Source organism: Dermochelys coriacea, chromosome 15 (assembly GCF_009764565.3).
Source record: "Dermochelys coriacea isolate rDerCor1 chromosome 15, rDerCor1.pri.v4, whole genome shotgun sequence".
NCBI classification, from domain to species: Eukaryota; Metazoa; Chordata; order Testudines; family Dermochelyidae; genus Dermochelys; species Dermochelys coriacea.
The window spans coordinates 32,065,772-32,093,325 of NC_050082.1; the positions used below are offsets into that span (position 1 = coordinate 32,065,772).

At 39.2% G+C, this 27,554-nt stretch overlaps 1 protein-coding gene across 4 annotated transcripts in view; it reads right to left on the reverse strand.

The window, feature by feature from the left end:
• PITPNB (phosphatidylinositol transfer protein beta) overlaps nucleotides 1–27,554 on the reverse strand; it is an 84,195-nt gene that overhangs the window by 44,145 nt on the left and 12,496 nt on the right. For all 4 annotated transcript variants that reach the window (XM_043497876.1, XM_038373415.2, XM_043497875.1 and 1 more), the window contains exons 4-7: nucleotides 26,861–26,952; nucleotides 26,043–26,050; nucleotides 22,694–22,768; nucleotides 21,305–21,388 (exon numbers count right to left, since the gene is read on the reverse strand). In XM_043497876.1, coding sequence (XP_043353811.1) covers nucleotides 21,305–21,388; nucleotides 22,694–22,768; nucleotides 26,043–26,050; nucleotides 26,861–26,952 — 259 coding nt within the window. The remainder of the gene's footprint in view (nucleotides 1–21,304; nucleotides 21,389–22,693; nucleotides 22,769–26,042; nucleotides 26,051–26,860; nucleotides 26,953–27,554) is intronic.

Here is a 27,554-nt window from a genome sequence, read left to right on the forward strand (position 1 = left end):
TAAGATTCTACTCGATAAGTTTATGGAGGAGATGGTATGATGGGATAATGGGATTTTGGTAAGTAATTGATCTTTAAATATTCAGGGTAAATAGGCCAAATCCCCTGAGATGGGATATTAGATGGATGGGATCTGAGTTACTATAGAAAATTCTTTCCTGGGTATCTGGCGGGTGAATCTTGCCCATATGCTCAGGGTTTAGCTGATTGCCATATTTGGGGTCGGGAAGGAATTTTCCTCCAGGGCAGATTGGACAGGCCCTGGAGGTTTTTCGCCTTCCTCTGTAGCATGGGGCATGGTTGACTTGAGGGAGGCTTCTCTGCTCCTTGAAGTCTTTGAACCATGATTTAAGGACTTCAATAGCTCAGACATGGGTGAGGTTTTTCATAGGAGTGGGTGGGTGAGATTTTGTGGCCTGCGCTGTGCAGGAGGTCAGACTAGATGATCAGAATGGTCCCTTCTGACCTTAGTATCTATGAATCTAGTCTACAAAAGTGCTCTCAATGGTGTTAACTTTTATCCACCACACTGACAAGCTAAGGAAGGAGCATAACCACTGCACGTTTGCATTCAAAAATTAGTGTCTGTTAAATGTATACCCACATATTTACCCTGAGACTGAGTTACTATCATAATAATCCCAGTATTTGATACAATAGTAAAATATTGACTTGTTAAGTATCAAAGTTTACGTTCATTTGTGATTTTGCTGGAATACAGCAGTGAAAGTTGTTGCATGTTTCCTTTCTATAAGAATATTGCAGTGAGCCAGTATATTCCTTCATATATGACAGTTTCAGCATACAGTATGCCACCTTAACTCCCAATTATAGCTGCAAATGAGCAATAGCATGGAATGAGACAGCCTGCTGGCTTTGTTAATATTCTGTTTCCTTTAGGATCCCACAGGGAAAGGGAAGAGCGAACATAAAGAAACCCTTGGCTCACGGTTTATGGTGCTTGCTACCAGCTGTAGACTTCTCATCTCATTAGTTATTTTTGAATACTGGGGGTGAAGACAGCTGTAGCCTACTTGAATCTCCAGCTCCTGGGTATTTTGAAGGCTGAATTTGGTATGCACTTTCTGCAATCCTTTGGAAAGAACAAAAGCAAATTTGCTTTGCAACAGAAGCATATTTTAAATGAGTTTCAAGTTACATGAATAGTACAGAAGTGTTCTTATTCTCCAAGTTATTCTGTGTATTTAATGTTTTTAAATACAACTTTGATAAACAGTAATTAAACTGCTCATGTTGACTGGGTGGCATAGGAGAGGGGTCTAACTATATAAAATTATATTAAGGATTGAATAGAATTTATTCAAGAAATTCTCTAGACTATTTATTATTAAGCTATGTAAGAACACTAGCATACTAGGTTTAGGGATATACTAAATGAAGTTTTTCAGAAATTAAAGTTGGTTTATACTGTCATATAAAAACTATTCATTCTCAAAAAAAGCAAATACAATAGGAAGTGAATGAATAAATACAGATGCACAAATCCTAGTCCTTGCAAATAAGAAAAGTCTTTGCATTTGGAAACAGCCTGGAATCTCCTAGGACAGTGGTGACCTAAAGTGCTTCAAACGTGGTCTGTACATATTCTGAGTGAACAATGGCACAGGTCACTTCTGGTGCATACAAGCACCACCACCACCAGATTCTCCAGCTGCATCAGCATCTACTCTGAAGTGCGCTGCTGACCCACAACCCTGGCTGGAAGAATATCCCCACTGCAGCATTAGACTATTTAACTGGAATGTTATAATAATATATTTTGATATTTATTTACTTCTCAGTAGAATTCCTTGGAAAAGGGAGTGCGATCATTTTAAGGAGCCTAATCCTATGATCTGTATTTCATGGTTAGAGAACAGCCTAGAAAAGCATTTTTAGAGAAGCCAGCAATTGCACAGAATTGAGATGAGCCACTGGAAGCCCAAACAAACATGGCTAACACTGGAAATAGCACCCAGAATCTGGGCCAGAAGTTCTTGCTAGATATGCCATTCTCCTTCTGGATATGTTTAGAAACTACTGACAGAACTGGGGATATTATTTATTTGCATAAATATTATTGCAGTCAGGGCTCCAATGTGCTAGAACTGTACAAACACTTAACAAAAGGATAGTTTCTGTACCAAAGATCTTACAGTCTGGATTATAATTTACTCTATTAGGTGATCAAATACAAGCAAACGGAGGAGGAGGAGGAAGGTTTATGGAAAATAGATCCTGTCAAACTAACGTGATCCTTTTTTGATGAGATTACTCATTTAGTTGATAAAAGTGTTGATGTAATGTACTTAGGCTTCTGTAAGGTTTTTGTCTTGCTACCACACAACATTTTGATTAAAAAACTAGAATATAAAATTAACATGGCACACATTAAACAGATTAAAAGCTACCTGATAGCTCTCAAAATGTAATTGTAAATAGGGATTGTCATTGAGTGGGTGTGTTTGCAGTAGGGTCCTGCAGGGATTGGTTCTTGACCCTATGCTAGTTAACATTTTTAATCAATAAACTGGAAGAAAAACAAAACAAAATCATTGATAAAGTTGGCAGATGAAAAAAATAATTGGGGGAGTGGTAAATAATGAGGACCGGTCACTGATTTAGAGCGAACAAGATCACTTGGTAAACAATATGCATTTTTAACATGACTAAATGTAAAGGTACACATCTAGGAAAGAATGTAGACCATACTCACAGGATGGGGGAAACTCTATCCTGAGATGCAATGACTGAAAAAGATTTGGGGGTTGTGCTGAATAATCAGCTGAGCATGAGCTCCTACTATGATGCTGTGGCCAAAAGAGCTAATGCAATCCTGGGATGTATAAACAGGGGAATCTCAAGTAGGAGTAGAGAGGTTATTTTACCTCTGTATTGGGTACTGGTGTGACCTCTGCTGGAATACTGCATTCAGTTCTGGTGCCCACAATTCAAGAAGGATGTTGATAAACTGGAGAGGGTTCAGAGAAGAGCCAGGAGAATGATTAAAAGATTAGAAAACATACCTTATAGTGATTTAGCTCCTTGAGTCTATCTATTTAGCTTAATACAGAGAAGGTTAAGGGGTGACTTGATTACAGTCTATTAGTACCTACATGGGGAACCAATATTTAATTAGGGGTTCTTCCATCTACCAGAGAAATGGATAATATGATCTAATGGCTGGAAGTTGAAGCTAGATACAAATTCAGACTGGAAATAAGGCATAAATACTTAACAGTGAGTAATTAACCACTGGAACAGTTTATCAATAATTGTGGTGGATTCTCCATCACTGAATTTTTAAATCAAGATTGGATATTTTTCTAGAAGATCTGCTCTAGGAATTATTTGGGGCAAGTTTTGTATAACAGGCCATAGGAGATCAGAATGGATGATAATGGTTCCTTCTAATCTCGGAATCTATGAAGGTGGAGGATGAGATAGCAGTAAAACTAGCATATGGCCACCTGCCTAGTAGAATAATTCAAGTCAGATAAACATTAAACTTAGAAGTATAAAATCAGTTACCAATTCAAGTTAAGTTTACAGAATCATCAACTATACCAAATTATTAGAAGCTAATCATCAGGAGACCTGTGATAGTCATTCAATAGTCACCTGATCAGAACAATGAACCCTCAGACTTTTAGGGTTTTTTTTAAATCTTTAAAAAGTATCACCTGAGAATTTTAACAGTTAAGATTTAGTGTTTCAGAGTAGCAGCCGTGTTATTGTAATACACTGGTAACACAGCCTTTCATATTCATGGTTAAAAATTCCCCAAGCCCAGTGCTCGTCTGCCTCCTGCAGTAGTCTGATGCTCCTTATTTCAGCCACCCTATCCTCAGTACCTATTTCTACCTCGTTTCCAGAAAAAGAGCTGGGGAGCTGCATACATGAATATGCAGACACTCTAATATGCATCCATATGGTTAGAATCTTTGAGGACTACTCTAGGACATTTCCACCAAATGCATCCAATGAAGTGAGCTGTAGCTCACGAAAGCTTATGCTCTAATAAATTTGTTAGTCTCTAAGGTGCCACAAGTACTCCTTTTCTTTTTGTTCTCTCTAGAGTGCAACTAAGACCCCTCCTAGTTTTGCTTAGGAGTTAGCCTTCAGCCAAATGACTCTGCCATTTACCTAACCATTCCAGCAGAGTTTGACCACTAATTTTATTTCACCCAGTTGTCCTTCCTTCCCCAAATTATTAAGGGTGCAGTGGCAGTTTTGTACGTCACCTTCCTAGACAGCAACTTAAAAAAAAAATTCCACCAAGCCATTACAGTCTTTAAAAAAAATATCTATTTAGTTTTGTTGTTTTCTAATTAGCAAAATAAAATAGAGTGCTACAGGTAGCCATTGAGGAAAGTTTTTCTAGAGGACAAATTTTTTAAAATCTGATACCCGTTAAGTAAAAATGGCCATTGTGTGAAGAGTTTTTAGTTCTAAGTTACACATAAGCTATACATGTATTGGTAAATGCCGTTTTTTTCTTTTGAGCTTTTAAAGTGAGTACCAAGTAACCCTCTTCAATTTGAATCCAGACCAAAAATAAATTTCTTGCAGGCTGCTGTTAGTCTAAATCGCTCTATAAAATTTGTGAATTAAGTTGAGCCTCTGAAAAATGTCTTGTGAGAGATTATTAAAAATGTTCCTACCAATATATTTAAAAAGTAAGCTGCTCACCTTGAAAATAAAAGCTACAGGAAGAGAGTTGGGTGGAGAAAATGTTACAGGATATTGAATGATGACAGTATAGGCTGAACTGCTCTAGTCTGGCACTCTCTGGTCCAGCAACATCCATGGTCTGGCATGATTTTATTTTATGGTTTTTTTGCTTTACCTACTTATTTCCTTGGGCAAATACAGTAAAATTGTGTAACAACACTAATACTTTGTTATGAAGAGAGCCGGCAAGCCTTGGCTAGGTGGCAGTGCAAGTGTTGTTCCGTTTATTCGTCTCAACAAGATAAAAATAAAGAGACCTATTTGCTACATATTGACCTCCCATGGTTCAGCAAACTCTCTGGTTTGGCACTGGTCAGGTCCTGAGGGTGCTGGACTAGAGAGGTTCAACCTGTATTTCACATTTAATTAAGTAAAAGTTTAACTTCCTAATCAAGCTACAGCATAAGCCAGTCTAACAAATGACATTTCAGTCTGATCTGCAGTAACACTGAATATACAAATATAATTATTAAAAATATGATTTCTGAACAGTTGTATCCGAGCTCAGACTCCATCTTTGTGTTGGAACATTAAAATTTTTTCATTGGCAATAAACCAGCCTTTGAAGACTCAAGAAAATAGTATTGGCTTTCTTTTGTCCATTCTTCAACATCAGGCAAGTCTATAACCAAGTCAGAAAGTTGTCAGAATCCAGTCATTAGCAGAAAATGCACCTTCCAGAACAGGGGTGGGCAAACTCAGGGATGCATCAGGTTTCAGAAATTGTATGGAGGGCCAAACAGCCAGGCATGGCCTGTCTCCTATCCGACCCCCCCGCTTCTTGCCTCCCGACAGCCTGCCTGGGACTCGTGACCCATCCAACCCCCCTGACCTAATGAATATCTGAATTCTGACTACACCTGCCTTTTAGGCAAATTCAGAGTTGCATCTTAGGTTGGCAGATAACAAGTCCTTTGTTGGGAGAGACAAATTCCACACTGTAGGGTATATTGCAACATCCATCTCACCCCACTTCTACAACAGAACTCAGAGTCATAGAGTTTAAGGCCAGAAGGGACAACCAGATAATTGAGTCTGACCTTCTATATATTGCAGGTCACAGACACTCACACACCAAACCCAACAACTGAAATTAGACCAAGTATTACAGCCCACAAGAGAACAAACTATGTGCTATATGCAGAGGACAGGAGGACACCCACAAGGGCAGGAAATTGATTAAGTAAGGCATATACAGATAATCCTGGCAAGTTATCTGCACCCCATGTGGAAGAAGGCAAAAAAATCCCTAAGGTCACTGACAATCTGACAACCCTCTTATAAATTAAAAAGATTTTTTATATTTAGCAACCATTATAAATGCTGGAGGTGAAACAGGTTTGGGGTGGAGGCTGACAGCTCGTGACCCCCACATAATAACCTTGCAACCCCCAGAGGGGTCATGACTCCCAGTTTGAGAACCCCTGAGTTAGACCCCGAGCATGTGAACAAGAACCAGCCAGCCCAGCATCGGAGAGAAAGAATGATCATTGCCATCTGAGAGCACTAGCCCACTCTGCTCTGATGCTTCAGAGGAAGGAGACTAACCTTCCACACTGTACACATTTTGGAGGGAGGATGAGGAGGAGAGAATACTTTCCTGCCCCTGAAGGCGACCTGCTGAAGCCCTGAAGAATGAGCTTTTAGGACCATAAAACATAAGCCAGAATGGGCCTGCAGAGCTGCTGTGACTTGATGGTAGAAGGGGTAAAGACAAATGGGCTCCACCTTAATATTTCCTCTCTCCAGTTTGCCATGTTTGCATTTGAAACCTCCCCTTTCCCGATTCTGAGCTTGTGGTTTTAAAGCCACAAACATTTTGTATGTTTCCAATAGTTTAAAATTTGTTTTCATAGATTTTAAGACCAAAAAGGGACCAACGGATCATCTAGTCTGACCTTCTGTATGGCATAGGCCATTACATTTCACCCATTGACCCCTTGTTTTGAGACCAATATCTTGTGTTTCACTAAATAATATCTTCCAGAAAGGTATTCTGTTTCAATTTGAAGGCATCAAGGGATAGAGAATTCCCTCACCACTTCCTTGGGAGTTTGCTCCCATGGTTAAACACCCAATAGTTTTCTCTCCATAAAGGCATTTAAACATTTTAATCAGTCAGTCAGTCAGCTCTCAATCCTTTTCGAAAAGCTAATCAGATTGAGCTCTAAGTCTTACTGTAACATTTTTCTAGCTCTTGAAAAATTTGTAGCTCTTTTCTGCACATTTTCCAATTTTTCCATATAATTGTGATGTTGACACCAGAACTTACGCAGTGTTCAGTACATTCTCACCAATGTCATATACCAACTCAAGTCACATCTCCGGTTCATGCATCTGAGGATTGCATTAGCCCTTTTGCCACAGCATCGCACTGGGAGCTTCTGTTGGGTTGACTGTCCATTATGATGCCTAATTCTTTTCAGAATCCCTGCTTTCCAGAATAAAGTCCCTCATTCTGTAAATATTGCCTGCATTCCTTGTTCCTAGATGTATAACTTTGCATTTGGCAATATTCAACACATTTTGTTTGAATGGGATCCAGCTTACCCAGCAATCTAGATTGGTAAATAACAGGGCAGTCTTACAGAGCATTCTGCCAGCCTGTGTGTCATCTGCAAGTTTTATCAGCAGAGACTTTATATTTACTTCTAGATCATTAAGTAATATTACATCTACACAGTTACCTTTAGCAACCAAATCTGTAATCTCAAAGAATGAGATCAGGTTTGACAAGACCTATTTTCTATAAAATGACATTGACAGGTATTATATCACTTTCTCTATTAACTGAACCTATTAATTAAAATTTATCAGTGGGCCAAAGATCCCAAGAGCCAACTCTTTTAGGATTCTGGGGTGTAAGTTATCTGGGTCTGCTGATTTTAAAGAAGTTTATCCCTAGTAAATGTTTAACATGCTCAGCTACTAATTGACTGGAAAGTACTTCATCCTCATAGGATACAAGCATATCATCGTGCTTCTTTCCAAATACAAAACAGAAATATTTATTGTACACCTCTGCCTTTTCTGAATCATTAACAATTTTACCACCTCCATATAGCAACTGGTCTATCCTACGACTAGGATTCCTTTTGTTCCTAATACAACTCCTTATTGTCCTTACACCAGCCAGTGATGGATTCCCCTTGATGACTTTAGCTTTCCTTCTATATTTCATAACTATTCATTTATATTGATTAGTATTTCCCCATTTTTTCCATGTTACATATTGCTTTTTTAGTTCTAATTGCTGCCTTCAATTTGCTGCTAAACTAAGACTGATTTTTTAAACCAAAATTGTCCTCTTTCTTGACTGCAATTTTGCTAACAATTTCATCTTTGGGGAATTTGCCCTTTTGAAGCACCAAGAATATATATAGTACTGGTTGGGACTGTCCTCTGTTGTACATATTGAATATAATCTTATCACCACCAGTTCCTAAGTAACCACCAACTTTCAGTCCAATTTAATTCACATTGATCCATCATAAAGAGATTCAAAATAATGTTACCTTGTGTTGGGTGCAATACCTTTTGTGTTACAAAACCATAATCTAGAATGTTGTACTACTGGTTGCACGAGACATCCAGTATATATCTCCAAACTGAAGTCCCGTATAATACCACAATTTTTCTTTCCATACATTACAGAAAGTTGCTTAAGTAGTAACTTATCCTGTTCCCTAGTTTGATTCTGTGGTCTCCAGCAGACCTCCATCCAGACCCCTTTGGGCTTTCGTAGTTGGCACAGTGATCCATAAACATTCAGTATCTTGTGGTTCTGAGTTATCAATAACTCAGAAACAGATAGCGTTTAATATAGAAGGCCACTACCCAACTTCTTCTACCCATTCTATCATTCCTAAACAGGTTATTAACTGTGATTTTAACATCCCATCAATGCAATTAATCTCACTAGATTTCAGTAATACCAATTATATCAAATTGCTTCTTGAGACTTTCCAATTCCTCTTATTACCCAGACTCTTAGAACTGGTACGTAAGCAGCCCTTAAAATTGCATTTCAATTTAGCCCTTCAGCATCCCAAGCACTTTGGCAGCACTAGGACATAACTTTGAGCTTATTGTGTTCACCACCTCTACAGTATGACCTCTACACTCCCCAGCCCAGAGAAGGGCCCAAACATTTAAGCACTAGTCCCAAAAGTCTCTCATGGACACCCTTTTTTGAAGGGGTGTACACATGGATGCTTGCATGAGGTAGCAACATTTAGTCCCCTATGCTACCATCACATTCACCACAGGAAGTACAGAGAAATTGTGGTTTACCTGGCTCCTCAGTTCGTTGTCTGGAACACTGTGATGCAGAACAAGGAAGATGCAGGCAGGAGGGCTTTTCATGTTGGTTTTTATGGTCACTTAAGACTCTTCTGTGCACAGAGCTTACAAACTACTAATTTGGGGGCTGGGTAAATCATGTGATTCTACAGAGACTTTTAGGGAGATTTATGAAAATTAGGGAGTAATTAGTGAGGTTATTCGGACCTCTCCTCTCTGCTCTTTTCCCACAGAGGAACTGGGACCAGCTCCCACCTCCTCTCTTTGTTGGTCAAGGGGCGGCCTGGATCCTCTGGGCCCCTTCCTCATTGCACCCCTGGCCCCCAGCCCTGAACAGCGAGAAGGGGAGGATTGACCCTAGGAAAGCTGCCCTCCACTGCTACCTAGGGCTTTTATTTACCTAAGCCAGTCTCAGACTTGAGCCTCCTTCCCAGCATCCCACCCCCCTTGCATTCCCTCTCTCCTCTGGTGCAGTCACCTCCTTTTGCCCCTCTGGTTTCTCCTCATCCACTGGTTAGTGAGGGTGTGACAAGAGGAAAGCTGCAGCAACTACCTGTGGAGTTTGGGGACAGTGAAAGCCACAGGCTGCGTGCTGTACTCTAAATATCCTGTATGGACCCTGCTGGCATGCTTTAGCTATCTATGTTAGCTAGAGCATGCTAACATAGTCCAGAGTCCACACAGAGCAGCTGGAGCACAACAAGAAGCAGTAAACCCAGAGGCACCCCAACCCATTGAAAATTGTCATGGTTTGCCCACCAGACCTCATTGGGTAGTCTGCACAAGTGCCACAGGATCAGTGGGGAAGACTCCAACCCCTGAGACCGCATCACTATTTGCTGTGTTCACTGGACACGAGTGGTGGTGAGTGACATAAGTGTACATGTATGCATGTACATGTATGCACACACTTGCAAAATTACTAGATTTAAACTTGAATTAGAGTAATTTTGCTATTACATTTCAAAATCAGGAGGATTATGAAAAATTAGCATTCTAGCTCAGCGATGAGAAGGCTCAAATTTGGTTTTAGAACTTTCACAGACAGACTGTTCACTGAGGAGTAGATACGCTCCAGTTCCTCGCCTTCCTATTAAATGCACAGCATTGCAACAAACATTATGAGACTCAGTTCTGATATTCTTATCACCGGGCTGTGCACAGGAAGAGATTTCATTATGAAGAAGTCTTCAGGTATGTGAAAACAGTCCAGAAAACACAATTTACCAAAACTGGCCATTCAACAAGCAAAAACTCCACTACAACCATTGAAAAAAATGGTGAACCTGAGATCTGCTTATTGAAAGGAAAGGAAAGGGAAAGGAAAGGAAACTACAGACAAAAAAAATTACGTGATCCCTCTAATGCTAAGTCTTCTGACAGATTGCTAAATGTTCATTAATTCAGACACTGAAAAAGCCACTTACTGAAAACAAGCATCTAATGAAAGATTTTCATAATCCAACAGCATTAACCTTCTTCCACAAAATATTTTTACAAAGTAGAGCACACTTAGCTGAATGTTATTGTAGAACACAAACAGCTAAATAAATGACGAATGCCTGAAGCACAAGTGATATTCTAAGGTTAAAGTGAAAGTTCGTTCATTTAAGATGTTCTACTTAACATTCAGACTCATGGACAGTATTTCTATAAAGATGTCAGTGAACTCCACTGTATTTTCAGCAGTCTAATGTGTTTGCTAATAAGTTCTTTAAAATGTTAAAAAATTGTGAAAACTAAAGTCAATAGCTGTATTTGTGTCAGTAAGAGCTCCATGTCAACACAGAGCACTGCCTTCAGCAAAATTGCTACTTCACAATTATCATAACTTAATTTAACGTCTCAAAACTAAAGCAACAAATGTTCAAACAAGAAAAGGCATATTTAAAGGATTAGTGCTATAACAATCCATTCTCGGTAAGGCAGAGGGCAGATTCAATCAGCACAGTGGTGGGATGATCTATCGACATGCAGATCTGAGGCTATGTCTGCACTTGGATACTTGTGCTAGCTCATCAAGCCAGCATACTAAAAGCAGTGCTGGTGCCCTGTGACCTACAAGAGTGATGTTAAATAGAAATGAACTAAATGTAAGTAGAGAACAGGTTTTGGGGCCTAAATATAGGGTTGACAATAATGAGGCCTGGTAAATTGTGGGTGAAGTGAAGTGAGACAGCTCAGAGGCAAGCTAGAGATAAGTTAGGACATAACACCAGGTCATGCTGTAAACAAGTTTGGTTCTAACTGGTTTAAAAAATGTTTTAGACAAAATGCAAATGTTTTGGAAGGATACTATCTATGTTGATAGTTACTGGAATGGTGTCTATGCAGATGTTAATTAAGGTAATATTTAATATTAAATAACTAATAAAGGAGTAGAAGGTATTTTAATTATGGTAGTGGAAATACAGATTTGGTAAAAGGCAGGTTAAATCCTAAATAATTAGGGGGTGTTATAAAAAGGGTAGATTGAAGTGTTCACCCACCATCACAGTACCATTAGCGAAAGGATTATATACCCATTCTTCTCACCCCTGGATGCATCATTTCATCTTGGAACAAGAATTTAAAATAGCATCTATGATTATATTGTAATACCTGTTTGCTTTAGCTACTTTATTTTAAAGTCTTTAACTGTATCACTCATTCTATCATTCACAGTCCTCCACTAAACTTAATTAATCTGCGACTGCCCCAGAGGCTTGAACCTAAAGAATTATATTTGGTTATTGGTATTATTTATATTTAAAAAGACTAACTGAGAATATTTAAATCAAAGATTACAACCCACATCAGCACATACTAGACACCCCGATTATGTATCTATGGGGTCCAGGTGGGTTTATACAACCTGATCTCTGCCCTTTTGTGTATTTACATTACAACAGTCTTTATATAACCTCACTGTCCTACCCATAGTTCTCTATCATCTTAGATACACATGTAGCATCTTCTACTAAGTGCACTGAATGCTAGAGTCCATGCAAGGCACGTATAAGATGTCAGTCATTAAGGCAAGGGCTTACTCTCAGCTCATCATACAATATCTGCAGTGAATGAGACAGGGCGCCTGTGCATCTCTTCAACAAGCCTGCAGGAAAAGTTGTAGGACATTACATGATCCCATACAGTTTTTCAAGTAAACAGACATCATAACGAATACTAAGGTTTTGCCTACAACCCAGATGTCATGGGGACGTTTGTGTGAATTTAAAGTGCAACAATTATTCCATGCTAACTTCTGTGTAGAAGTTCTCATCAGCACTGAGAATGCTTGTTTGTGGATTAGATTAATCAGTTTCCGAAGTGCATTAACTTAAACTACATAAGGGCATTCAGTGGAGAATCAATGTTCAAATAGGGAGATAGTGAGGAGTAGTTACTCAGAAATAGCTATTCCAGGCTTTTTCCTCCATGTAAACAAACTCTAAGGGGTAGAGCAACCTTAGCTTTGGCAATTCAGCACTTTTGCATACCTAAACATGCAACTTTGTTTTTTCCATAGACAGAATTTATATTCCATCTTCTGAAATCTGGCCAGAAACTATTAGAACACCCTATTCTACAAAATGATGTTTGGCCTTCTCCTAGCACTTTGCTCAGGGGAAGAGAGTAAAAGAAAAGATCTACCTCCTCTTGTGAAGGATGGGAAAGACCAGCAATATGAGATGAGACAAGAGAGAAAATACTGCAAATGAAGAGTCACAGAGAAGTAAAATCTGGTATTCAAGCAAAAATTACCATGATTAATCCATTTTATTTTAATTTTTTTCAGGAACAAGAAAGACTAATTTGTGCAAAGATGCTGAATCACTTTACCCAAGCCTGGTTAAGAGAAGAAGGAAAAAGTGAGATTGTCTGGATTAAAACCTCTTGATGCACAAGACAGAATTGTTGGCACTCTTCTCAGATACAGGCCGTCCTCCCAGGCCTGAAAGAAGGAGCCTGGACTAGCGCCAGATCACAAATAAACAAAGGCTCTTTTCAGAGTTTAAGGAAAATATATATCCAGCCAGAGCACAATTCCCAACAGCAGCAAGTCCTTCTTAGGAAGTGAAACAGGCAATTGTTGAATAAACAGTACAGCTAAAAAAAAAAAGGAAAGCTTTTCTTGAAAGCTGAAGAGAGACAAGAAACAAATTATAATGCAACAGGGCAACAGCATGTGGGGGATTCAAAGGCTGTTTCAAAGGATGGTATTTCAAAGGCACCTTTGGCATCATTTGCAACAGTGCAATAGAGGACCCGCTAAAGAAACTTCAGCCTTTACTTGTATAAATTACAGCAATAAGAACATGAAAACCCTGAAGCGAGATGCTTCCGTCTTTGCAATTCTTTTCAGAGTGACAGAGATCCATCCCAGTCTCCCTAGAGAAATGGTTCTAAAACCTGGGCCAGTGGCCATGCCAACAGAGACCAAGGTAGTAGAAGAAAACAGTACTATTGAGGTGGTACAGGCTTGAGTCACCACAACTGCTAGGAGTTATAATTGAGCCAATACCGCAGTTCAGCCTCCCAGGACTGTAGCACCAGAAAGACACGTGTAAGAAGGGCAGTTACATAAGGAAGAAAATTCTATCCCTGGGCTTACCTTAAGCCAGTTTTACATGGAACCATTCATATTTTAGTTAGGATTCCATATGACTGTTTCTCAAGAAAACCTCCTGAACATAAACTGACACAGCACTGAGAGCCCAGATGGACAGAATCTCTCAAAGATCTCAGCCTTGTGTTAAATTTTACCTTTAAGCTTTAGACTGTTAAGTGTCATCATTGTTGGTTAGCAGACACATCATGTTACATGGCCATTGTTGGCAGAGCTTGAATGCCAGTACTTTCCATCCAACCTGACTGATACAGCACTGCAAATGCACAGGCCTCACTACACAGTAAACAGGTCAGTACCAAGATTTTTTTTTTTTTTTTTTTTTTTTTAAAAACAGGTATACTGCCTACCCTCTCACCACGGTGCTTCAGGGATATATATACACACAAGCTTTTACCACTACTCTGCTCAATCTCCAACAACCAGGAAGAGTGTGTGCATGAGTGTTTTGGTGGAGGTATTTTGGAAAGACTGGTTGAAGCAAAGAGTGTTGCGCGTCAATGTAAAAATGCTGAGATTTAAGCAATAAATTAGCAAGATTAATTAAGATCTCTTCTGGAACAGTCCTGCTAGCTCTGTCTCCTGTTCTCCAAGTCTCATATTTGAGGTAACAGGCTAATTTACAATGTAAATGCACTAGCAAAAGAAATAATACAAGCAGACCAGAAGAGAAGGGAGCAGCATTCAGAGGTTGACAGATTCATGGAAGAGATGGTCTTTTAGAAGCATTTAAATGACAGATGGGGAAATGTGGAAAGGGAGGTTATTTCAGGCAAACAGGGCAAGTTGGAAGAAGACAAGAGATAGGGATGGATGAAGGAGATAAAAATGGTATAATGAAAAGTGGGAAGAACTAGTTAGACCCAAGCCCCATGGTTTTTATGAGCCCCATGGAATAGCACAAGGACAGGTAGGTTTGTACCATAAGGTGTATAGCCTAGGGTCCATGGGGCAGAACTGAGAAGGGGTGACCAAATCATGGAAGGCATGTTAAAGCTGTTCAGTTTTCAAAGCCAATACCTGATGTTAGCATCGCAGGAGATATAACAATCCTTCCTATAGGCAGGCTAAAGTTTGAGAGAATTACATGGTGCAGTACACAGCAGACTAGGTAAATGTGGCATTTGATATCAGCTCAGCAAGCCAATTTAATCGTTTCAACCCTTGCTCCAAGAGAATGAGAAACAATCTCTGCAGGTTCTGTAAAATCAAACACGGTTCATAGCCCAGTCTTATGGAATAGAAGAGAAATGTCAAGCAAAGAAAGGAAGAAACCCTGGGCATGAAGAGTGGGGTTTTCCTCAGTCCCTTCTATTACACCATTACTGGGCACTTGAAGGGACAAGAGAACTTTGGTGACCACAGGCACAACCATCTCAGACAACAGCTCTTCAAGAAAATACAGCAAACTGCAAGGGTGTTTGGAACATTAGTTAACTCACCATTCTGTGCTGAATGCCCAAGTAGCAGAGGGCTGAAACAAAGTCAGCCATTTTTCCAAACTAACCTGTTAACAATGTTAGATTCCATGACACCCTGCTGCCTGGCTATTGATCACTAACACACCTTAGGATGGATCATTTGGGGACATCACAGCTCCCAAAATCTCCTCTGGAGCAATGGAGTCAGAGCACAGGGGCTCAGGCTAGCAGTGGTTAAACAAACATTGTTAAAAAGGAGGAAGCACTTCAAAACATCTTTAAAATAAGATACTCTTCAAAACCAATGTGTTCCAGAGTGATAGCACTTCAAGGAGGTAGACAGCCGGGCTTCTTGGGATGGTGAAGAAACATCTGCACATTATAGGATTAGTTTGTTTTTTCCAAGCTTCTGCAATTCACTTCTTGATTAAAACACACAGTCTGCACGGGGAAGTCTTGGCACTGAGTGCCTTCACCTAGCCAAGTCTGCTGGAAATGGAGAGATCCATAAGATAAGGTCTGGATCTGGAGCCAGTCTGGAACATCTAGGGCTCTCACTCACCCCTTCATTCAGGCACAATGTCTATAACCCTTGACAAGCCACTGGGTATGCTATGATCATTTTTGTAACGTAGACTCAACTTTTGTGAGCCAGACAAGAAGTTCCCAGGCCACTTCGAACAACAGATGTTGTGTCACCCAAGCTTCTGAGCTAACAAAATGAATTTTTTAGCTCCACAATATGCCATGAATAGAGTCCTCAGAGCAGAGCTCCATTCTACCTTCAGAACAAGCAAGCATTCATTCTCAAGTGGGAATATTTTAAAAGTCCTCTTAACAACTTTAACAAAAAAGCTTATTTCAAATGTTCAAGCTATATTTCTAGTAAGAAACAGATTGACAGACCCAGAAGGGTACCCAGAAGTCACCTACTATAGGACAGGCCCAACAAAGAAAGTAACAGAACGCCATTAGCCGTCACCTACAGCCCCCAACTAAAACCTCTCTAGCACATCATCAAGGATCTACAACCTATCCTGAAGGATGATCCCTCACTGTCAGAGACCTTGGGAGACAGGCCACTCCTCATTTACAGACAGCCCCCCAACCTGAAGCAAATACTCACCACACAACAAAAACACTAACCCAGGAACCAATCCCTGCAACAAACCCCGTTGCTAACTCTGTCCACATATCTATTCAAGGGATATCGTCATGGGACCTAACCACATCAGCCACACCATCAGGGGCTCGTTTACCTGCACATCTACCAATATGATACATGCCATCATGTGCCAGCAATGCCCGTCTGCCATGTACATTGGCCATACTGGACAGTCTCTACGCAAAAGAATAAATGGACACAAATCAGACATCAAGAATTGTAACATTCAAAAACCAGTAGAAGAACACTTCAACCTCTCCGGACACTCAACAACAGACTTAAATGTGGCAATTCTTCAACAAAAAAAACCCTTCAAAAACAGACTCCAACAAGAAACTGCAAAACTGGACTTAATTTGCAAATTGGACACCATCAAATTAGGCCTGAATACAGACTGGGAGTGGATGGGACACTACAAAAAGTAATTTTCCCTCCACTGATACTCATACCTTCTTATCAACTGTTGAAAATAGGCCACCTTGATTGCATTGGCCTCGTTAGCACTACAAAAGTAATTTTCCCTCCCTTGGTATTCACACCTTGTCAACTGTTGAGAATAAGCCACTTCCACCTTAACTGAATTGGCTCGTTAGCACTGACCCCACACTTGGTAAGGCAACTCCCATCTTTTCATGTGCTACAATATATATATTCTGTTTACTGTTTTTTTCACTCCATGATTCTGATGAAGTGGGTTTTAGGCCACGAAAGCTTACGCCCAAATAAATTGTTAGTCTCTAAGGTGCCACAAGGACTCCTCATTGTTTTTGCTGATACAGACTAACAGGGCTACCGCTTTGTTGCCTCAGGTATTTGTGCACAATTGCTAGACAGTTTACTGATCTGTACTAAATGATATTACTAAAACACAGATGCTGTTCTAGAAACAAAATAGGAATCAAATATGGTCTGGAACAAGGCAGATGTAATCTCCTCAGAAATAGCTACAAACCTGATTTCAATTTCATTGTTTTCACTATGCTCATTTTCCTTCCCATTACTTCCAAAAATGTAACCTCTTCTCATGTTAATTGTATGTACACTTCTGCTTATGCTTTAATACTTCATCCTCTCTTGGGAAGTGACTTTTGTATACAAATCACAAAAGCTACTCAGACAAAGTGCTGGAGATGATTAAGAGAGGCCAGGTTTAAATGTATACCTTAAGAGAATAGCAGATGTCTGCTGAATCATTTGTATACATTTTTACTTGGGCGTGGGTTAGTATATGCATGCCATTAGAATCTTTAAGGAATTTACTATTTTTATATTTATATGTTATACTTTTGATTATAGGTGGAAACTAAAGGAATTGGCACAGAGTTTGGCTAAAGTGTACTCACTTAGTATGGAGGGCAAAAGTTTAAGGAGTTTAGAAAAACTGCTAGAAAATTACAGATGTAATTACCTTATTTTCAGAAAAATTTGTGAATTAATGGAAAAATATATATATATATAAAACTTTCCTCAGACAGGAGAGCAGCAAGCCCTCTCCCCAGCGTACCTGTAAGATACCACACAAAAAGACAGGAAAGGCACTTACATTATCCCCATGCTCCAACAAAACCAAAACCAATGTGACTAAAGAAAAAAATAGTTCAAGATATAAAGCATTCCACAGACTAGTCAAAGGAACCAGGGAAAGAATGCCTCAGATAGGAAGTGGAGTTCCTAGCAGAGATATTTAGCTACACTGCCTGGTCAGTCTTCAATACAAAATGCATTGATACTGTAGCTAAGCACAGTAGTGCCCATTCTATAATGGTGCATGAAGGGCATATAGTAAACAGCAGCATTTACACTAAGAGAATCCCTCAGGATGGAAAGATTTACGTACTACTTATTTCCTTGGAGTCTAATAATTAGCATAGCTTCATATATTTATACACAAACCTATATGGAGGTCAGAACTAGCATTCTTACAGACTATAGCACTGATATTGTATGCCACAATTTCAGGCTTGGAATAGGAAATTCACAACATATTTACCTGCCACTTGATCTTTTCTAAGGTTATATGCATAATACCCTAAAAGCGGCCATACTGGGTCCGACCATAGGTCCATTTAGTCCAGTATCCTGTCTGCCGACAGTGGCCAATGCCAAGTGCCCCAGAGGGAATGAACAGAACAGGTAATCAAGTGATCCCTTCCCTGTTGCCCTTACCCAGCTTCTGGTAAACAGAGGCTAGGGACACCATCCCTGCCCATCCTGGCTAATGGGCATTGATGGACCTATCCTCCATGAACTTATCTAGTTCTTTTTTGAACCGTTATAGTCTTGGTCTTCACAGATACTCCGTCTTGTTTTAAACCTGCTGCCTATTAATTTCATTTGGTGACCCCTAGTTCTTGTGAGGCGTGAACCACCAACATTTCCTTATTTACTTTCTCCACCCCAGTCATGATTTTATATACTTCAATCATATTCCCACTTTAGTCGTCTCTTTTCCAAGCTGAAAAGTCCCAGTCTTATTAATCGCTCCTCATATGGAAGCTGTTCCATACCCCTAAATCATTTTTGTTGCCCTTTTCTGAACCTTTTCCAGTTCCAATAGATCTTTTTTGAGATGGGGCGACCACATTCGCACGCAGTATGCAAGATGTGGGCATACCATGGATTTATAGAGAGGCAACATATTTTTTGCCTTATTATCACTCCCTTTAAGGATTCCCAGCATTGTTTGCTTTTTAAACTGCTGCTGCACATTGAGTGGACATTTAATACTTCTGCAATCATTTCCATTACTTGTTCACTCACCGCCCCTCACACAAGCATTGCCGTTTCCAAGTTAGCTTGCCAGGCCTATAGCCAGGCTGCAAATTAGAAGATTGTTTCTAACCATCAGAAGAGTGAGGTTCAGGAACAGTCTCCCAATAGGAGTAGTGAGAGCAAAACATCTAATTAGTTTTAAGATGGAGATTGCTAAGTTTATGAACATGATTATATGACAGGGTTGCCAGCAATAGCAGAAGACTGGACTCAATGACCCAGAAGGCCATTTCCAGTTCTATGCTCCTTGAGCACCTCCAGTACTGCAACACCCAAACTACACACACTTGCACTAAATAACTGTGTAACCTTACAAGTGTACATTTGCCATTTTCATTGTTGCATTATCCCTGAATTGCATCTCATCTGAAACTAGGTTGTAAGTCCTCAGGGCAGGGACCCTGGGAGGTGCTTGGCAAAATAATACATGCTTTAAAATAATAAATAGCAGCAACAAAGCAGTAACTGGAGAGGAGAAGCTGAAGAAATGACACCGGTGTTTCTCTAGCTACAGTTCTCTAGCTAGCAGAGATGAAAGACCAGCCCATCTGGTGATAATAGCTGCACTGAAGGGCAGAAATGTTCAATAAAATTGGAAAAGATAGAAGCAATAACAATTCTCCAACAGAGATTTCTGCAGCAAAGACAGACCTGTTTGAACCTGCCATAACCCAACTGAGAGCTATTTAAGAATATATTCCTAAAATAGCGACAAAAAGGGATGGCTAGGTCAGAGCTCTGTGCCAGGCCATGCAGAAGAGCTGGATTCAATTCCTGTTTCAATTTCAGCCTCACACACTGAAACCAGCACACTAATGTTGATCAAGTCAGTTACTGTATGGTTAAAACTAAAAGCTGTCTGTTTCCCAAAAATCCATTGCCCTCAATGTGCTGATAAAAATCAAACCTGATAGATTAGCAAATGCCCACAAAATTTAAAAGTACTGAGCATTTTGATTAGATTGCAGTTAATGCAAGTGATTAATGCAAACCAAACTAACTAGATTTAAAAAATTAGTTGTAATTTATGTAATTTACAGGATTATGCATTACTGTTAAAGCAAACGACTGTAGTATCCATGGAGCATCAGTCAGGTGTGTCGTGACTCCAAGATAGCTGTGGTCACTCAAGGATGTCCAGTGATCATCAATCAAAGCAAAGAGTTAGTGCATTTTTCAGAAGTGCCAAACCTGTAGTCTTTTTGTTGTGATATAGGTCATGTGTCCCTGATGCAATGGTTCCTCAGGAGGGCAGGGTGTATGACTGACTGGAAGATGCAATTTGAACACCACCTCTTAGCCCTCTCATTTACAATGATGAGGGGTCTGCAGTCCATAGTTATCCACTTTGCAATAACATTGGTTAAGCTGTTGTACTTTGTTTGATCCATGAGATTGCAGCAACCCTGAAACTCTAAGTGTACTCTGTCGCGGCTGGCGGGGTTTATTTGCAGTCAGTGTGTTACCTGGAGCACAAGAACTGGAGGCGAAAGCATGTTTAGCACATAGGTGGTACTGAAGACTCAGAGTACTTCAATGGTATTGGAATTCAGCCTTGCAATGGCTACAGATAACCATCTCTTTATCCAGAGAACCATCTGGAAGTTTTATAAACTTCCCATTCAAAAGACCTGAACTTTTGCTGGATTTGCTCCATTAGCTTTTTCTGATATTTAATCACTCCACATCAGGAAAACACAGTAGAACTGTGCCAGTGTCCGCCAAGTAATTAAGTACTGTAAGTGAAGAGGGTCAAAATAGAGGTGTGTGATTAAACACTGGTTTAAAAAAATAATGTGTTAACTGATTATTGAACAGCCCATAAAAAATAATAATTCTGTAAGTTGCGCTTTCACGATAAAGAAATTGCACTACAGCACTTGTATGAGGTGAATTAAAAAATACTACTTTTGTTTATCTTTTTACAGTGCAAATATTGGTAATCAAAATAAAAACTGAGCATGGTGCATTTTGTATTTGTGTTGTAATTGAAAACAGTATATTTGAAATGTAGAAAAATAAAATATAAATTTAAATTGGTATTCTGTTTAACAGTGTAAATAAAACTGCATCTAATTTTTTTAATTTCGTGATTATGACAATTTTTTAAATCATTTGACATCCCCTAATTTAGATTACTACTTCTATTTAAAACAATTTTATATTTACTTGTGGGATGAAACACATTGATTATATTAGTTTATTTAAAATCAATGGAAAATAATGTTAAAGGTGCAAATTTAGGCCAAAGTAATTAGCATGATAGGATAACCACCTCCCAATAAGCACAGTGTCTACTTACTGCTGGTTCTACTTGAGTTCGGTCTGCAATGTCAATATGGACAACTTCAACACTCTTCCACGTGTTTGGATCCAAGTCGTGCACCTGCAATGGGGAGAAGGGGCTTTACCCTGTGTCGTCTTATTGCAGCACTGCATTAGTTCTGTATTATGCAGATTTTTCTGAGTTCTACAGAGATGGACAGTTTTCTTAGAATCACCTGAGGAATACACTCCGAAGTTACCATTTATTTAATTAAGCAATTCTGAAGCTAGTTGTAGCTACAGCTTCAGTTCTGTATTTTCAGAGGAGCTTGGTTTTAAGATTAAATTGTATTCTTCTGTCACTTTCTTTACAGCGAATGACATCAAACACTGTAATTAGAATCATTATGCATTCAATAGGCTAAGCAGATGTTTTATTTAGTGAACAATTTTCACATAAAGTTCTGAAATGCAAGTGATCCAGTTATTAGTAACCTGCCGTACGTCAAATGAGTTCATTAAACCAGAGACCCCAGCACATTTTGAAGTTTGTTAGCCATATACAGTTTTGAAATATATCTATTAAAATTTCTCTCTCAAAAGATGTGACCTAATGCAAACCAAAGGGCCCAGATACATAGCATGTGTCATATACATATAGCTGTTAGCCATAGATACACTTCAGATTAAGCACAAGCAAAATTGTCTGGGAACACTTTTTACTTTCTGTTTTCACTAGCATAAGTCATCCCCTCTTCAGGTTTCTAGCCTGCGTGAAAAACAAGGATCCATGCAAGTCATCCAAACACTGAAAATGGACAATTATATTTGTATAGGGGCCCACCATTAGAATCTGGTTACTCTTTCATTAGAAAAGAGAAAGGGGACAGTCCAAATCACACACCACCCTACTGGCACTGAACCAGCTACACTGAGAGGGACCAATCCAGGATATTTCCAGACAGAAAATTAGCTGAAAAAAGGAATTTCAATATGCAACATTAATAAAATGCTTGAACAAAGAGGACCGAGTGCGTGCTTTCAAAGTGACCAGTATGATTCATTTAAAACCCTTGCTGAAGCCGCTGGGATAGGAGACATCCAGGATAAGAAGTTTCCTTGAACAAGTGTCCAGGAGCAATATCTAGAGTAGTTACAAAATTCCCATTCACTGAATGATCTGAAGATCTCTTAAGCTTTGAAAATAAACAAACACATCTCCCTTTCTCTAACCTCTTCCTTCCATGCCTGTAGGAGATATAGCTTCATTGGTTTAGAGGAGTAGTTTTTATTATTTATTGAAGGGAGGCTGCCTTCCTTTAAGCATCAACTATCAGCCACAGCCAGAAAAGGGATATTGGTCCATCAGGTTCAATGTGTGCAGTAAGTATGGCAAATGCTGGGTTACTACTAGACCCTGACTTACATTTTCTGATGTCCCCAAGTCTGGTTTATGCCAGGTCTCGATTTTTATGAAGAAGTCATCTTTCATATATTCATTCTGTAAAAAATAAAACCAAGCAGCAGAAGGGTGACTATTTTTTCCCCTTTTAAATCTTACATTTAACAACTTCATTTCTCCACCAGAGGCAGCACTGTAGGCCTTGACTAGCAACTTTGCTTCCCATTTTAACTCAGATAGAAACAGAAATAGAGGCCCCACTACTGCACAACAGACAAGTTTAGATGCCCTACATCTCAACCTGAAATATTGGTTAGAGTATAAGTAATAAGTTGTATGATGGCCATTTGATAAATCTAGATACCCAGGACACCTACCAATACAAATATGGAGAATTTGTAAACACTTCAGTTGGACTCTTCCAAGTAGTTTCAATATCTCCCACCCCATGTCACAGCAGGTTTTCTATTTCTTCTAATGTCAGGATTTTATTTATTAAAACGGACTACGACAGATGTCTTAACAAAAGGTCCCACGCAAAAATACTATTCTGCTGTGGGGTCTTTCCAGTAGTACTAAAATGTAGGAAATGTCCCAAAAGAATTTTCAATTTTTTTTTTTTAATATTCTGTGAGTTAATGCTAAAATCCAGGGAACATGATATTTAATGTAACAAAGCTAATCATGGCAAATAGTCCCATGGCACCTTATAGACTAACAGACGTATTGGAGCATAAGCTTTCATGGGTGAATGCCCACTTTGTTGGATGATGTAGTGGAAATTTCCAGTGGCAGGTATAAATATGCAAGCAAGAATCAGGCTAATCATGAAACTCCACCTAATAGACAACTTTCCACACCGCCCTACAGCCCCCCTAGAGTAGCAAGGAAAGCAGTTATTGATACAAAGTGAAAGCATGCACTTGCATGCATGTATGTGTGCACATATACTGCGATTGGTCAAGCTAAACATGATTTACAGCCTCATCTGCAACTCCTTGTATAGCTGGTCTCTAGTGAGAGCTGAGCTGTTTTCATAGAATGTCCACAGTGGTGATTCCATAATAAATTCAGATTCAGAAATGAAATCTGCTTGACAGAGAGCAGGTCAATTTAATATTACTTCCAACTAATAAAAATATTAGAAAGGAGGCAAGGCACTTTACAAAAACTAAAAAAAAACAGTTAGTCTTTGAAGAGACACTTACCATTATGACAAGCACTAGTTTCAAATTTAAGTCATTAAGTGATACCAATCCAGATTCTGGGTTAGCCCATTCACCAATCAGGAATAGTAATTTTTGCACATGAGCCAGTCTTATTACCCAGCTATTCCCACAGTCAAGGAACCCTATAGATTTGACCTGTGATCCTTCATCATACTGCCTCAAAAGAGCTGACTTTTCAGACTAACTGCCTACTGGTAAGACTAAAAAAAAAGTGTGGCAAATTAAGGAGTTTCATTTGTCAGGGAAAAACACTTTTTACATTACGGCTATTACCTTGTTTGTCAGTTTCACAAAGAACTATGAACTCTTGTCATGGCATACATAAAAGGACTATAGAAGTGGAGCTTGAGTTAATGTGAGCTTCCCAATGAGAATGTCTGGTCCCTCAAAGCATTCCCAACTTCCCAGCCCTTCTCTGTAACACAAAGCTTAATTTACTCCATGCTGGATTACCCATTATCTGCTCAAGGGATGATAGGATGCTCTCACCTCAATGTTTTACAAATATTTTAGCCCTCAGCGTGGAGGAAAGGTTGGGCTGCAAGTTCTGACAATATCAGCGTTATCTCTGTAGGCAGGATCCATTATATTTTCAGATGCTGGCAGGGTGTATTTCTGCCAAGCATCCCAGGGTCAATTGACTAATTTCAAGCTACAGTGGCTATATACTATAGAAGAGACCAAAACCTGATTTACACATTACAACAACAGTTTTTAACAATGAGAAGGACTTTTTTGTTTGATATGTTTTGTTTAATGTTTAAATACCCACTGGTATCATTCTTACTCTGACTAGTCCAGCTTTAACACACTGGTTTATAATGTTGCAGGATGGGCCAAACTAGAGTCACAAAGGAAGTTGCTCATTTATAGAAATCGAACATTCATTTAAAATTCACTTTACTGCGTTGCCAAATTTGGGCCAAATTTGCAAAGTGATGCATGAGGTTACACAAATTCCCATTAAATTATGATAGCAGTTCCGTGTCTGTTTCATTAAACCATTATCACTTTGGATACTAACTTTGCTCAGTGCAATGACACTGTTTTGAGCTTTTCTTGTCTATATCTACAGAAGAGACTTCTGAGTTCTTGGGCACTACACAATAAATCAAATGAGCAAGTGCTAATCCTTTCCCTTTCTACAGCTGCACTCAACTTGAATGATTCCAAGCAAGACATTCAGCAGAAAAATTCAGCAGCTGGCTCTGGGGTGGAACCACAGCAAGAACTGCCACTCCAGACTAGACTTGTGCTCCATCTAATACAGTATTCCGTCTCCTGGAAGTTCAAAGACCCAAGTATTTTCCACCTCTAAATTCAGTGAGTGAATCCAACAAGAGGAGATGCATAAGTACAATATGGTTAATTTGGCCTTATGCAAGGAACAGAGTGTCATAGCTCAGATAACTCTATATATACACACTGATTCAGGCGTTATTAGAGGTTTTACCCTTCTCAAAAGACTATGGCGAAAACTAAAGTTTCCTATGAGGGATTGCTGGGAGATGTTTTAGGCTGGGTGGTTTTTTCACTTCAGCTTCAGGAAGAGGTTATGTACTTGCATTTTGAATACACAATTGGCATTCCTTAGCACCAGCCTTCACAAAAGGACCACTGAACTAGAGAAAGCCTGCATCCCTCTGACTATCCTTGAGAGGACTTACCACTTTCTGGTGGAAAGAAAGCTCCTCCAGAGACACTGGCTATCTATTTCAAAACAGGTCACATGCCCAGACCCTACCATAATTGCCTGGAGAGTGCTTGATGCAATAGGGCAAAGCTAGTATGCTATGCTAAGCTGGAGGAAAGTAGACCCCAAGGCACTTTCTTCCCTTTCCTGGATAGCTTCCTGTGGAACTCTTGCCATTTTAAACTCTATATTCACAGCTATTAAATCATTTAGCTGTGGTGTACTGTTCCAATATCAGAAATTATGAAGAGCAGAACAAGAGAATAAGGAAGAGAAGTAGTGGCAAGTATAGGATCTGAATATTCTGATTTCCGACTGGTGGAATCTTACCTATCAGTAAACTAGAGTCTGGATTGGCAGATATGCAGCATTAGAAAGTCAGTTATAACTTTAATAACCAAGAGCTACATTAAAACACATTTCATAAACAAATAATAATCCAGGTACTCACCGTCACAACTGAAAGCCAGAGGAACATGCAACGAAAAGGAAAAGAAGGCATTCAAAATAGTGTTAATATGTGCAACAGGTCTGTCACAAAAGTCTTAACTCTAAAGCAATCTGTAATACCGATTGAGTTGTATACAGAAGGTGTAACACAATTGCTCATTAAAAACCGCTTGTTCATTAAGATAACCCCACAATAAAACCATTCATCAGCATACTTTTGTGAAACAATTTGTTAATGTTAAAGATGAAGTATGTTTTAAGGTATTTTAAAACACTGGCACAAGACGGACCAAAAAATAAAAAAAGGGACTGGATTCTTGGAATTTAAAGAAATCAAAGCTTCAGAAATGGAATATGGTGAATGCATCTCCTTTACGCAACTTCCTCTTCTAAAGACTGAAGCGTTTTCTAGACAGTAAACATGAATAGTGCATCAAATCGAAGGAACTTTGATTGCTATCTACAATTGTCATTTCTAACCTTTACATTCATCCTTTGCAGAAGCTTTTAGGGACTGTAAATTATGTCTCTTTCCCAACAAGTTTTATCCTGGATTTGGAAAAAGAGACATTAGTCAGACTCTTTTGTCTTGTACTGGAGACATCATGTACTAGAACACAACTGGTGTCTTGGGACTAGAATCTGCTGGTTAACTTTTGTTGTCTTTTCATGGCTGCATAGCTCAGCCAGAGTAGGTTTGCCAAAAAGTGACCCGTAAGGTATTTTCCACCAAATTACAAAACTTTGGGGCCTAAACCACTTGATAATATCTATGTGCAGTATGGCAAAAAGATAAGAATCAATTCAGAGCAAGCTTACTTGTTCTACAATATGGATATGCATTCCAAGCCTTTTCATGGAATACCAAGGAGCCTTCTGGAGCAATCATCCTTACAAACCCAGGAACTTTACTGTGAAGAGCAAAATATTGTACGTTTGTTACAGCTTTGCCAACTGAATGAGATTCCACAATCTAATTGAAAAGGCATATTTTTTTACCCAAGCATATTAAAAATTATGATGCACAAGCAAATCAGTTTAATTTGTATGAACTGCAATAATGTTACCATTCCCAAAGTAATTGAGTTAATCAAACATATTTTCAGCAGCATGATCTCAATCATAAATTTAGTTTAGCTTTCCTTTCTCTTCAACTATCAAACACCATTGTCTAAAGAAACTCTGCTCTAAGGTTCTGGTCTGCTGATCTCTCTAGCAGCATGACATGACAGAGATGTAGCTCTCTTAGCTCTGATCTAGAACCTGGATAGGAATCAATTAAATTATCCCAGTTATGTCTTAAGTAAATATTGATAGGAATTGTCAGGCCTGAAAAAACCTAAGGCCCACCTAATCCAGAATTCTCCCCCCAAGAGTGGTCAGACCAAATGCTTCAGAGTAAAGTATAGAAACCCCATAAAAGATAAGTTTTTCTGAACCCCAGGCAACTGGTGATTGGTTTATGCCCTGAAGCAGGAGAGATTCTATCTACAGTTGTGGTTCTCATTATCCA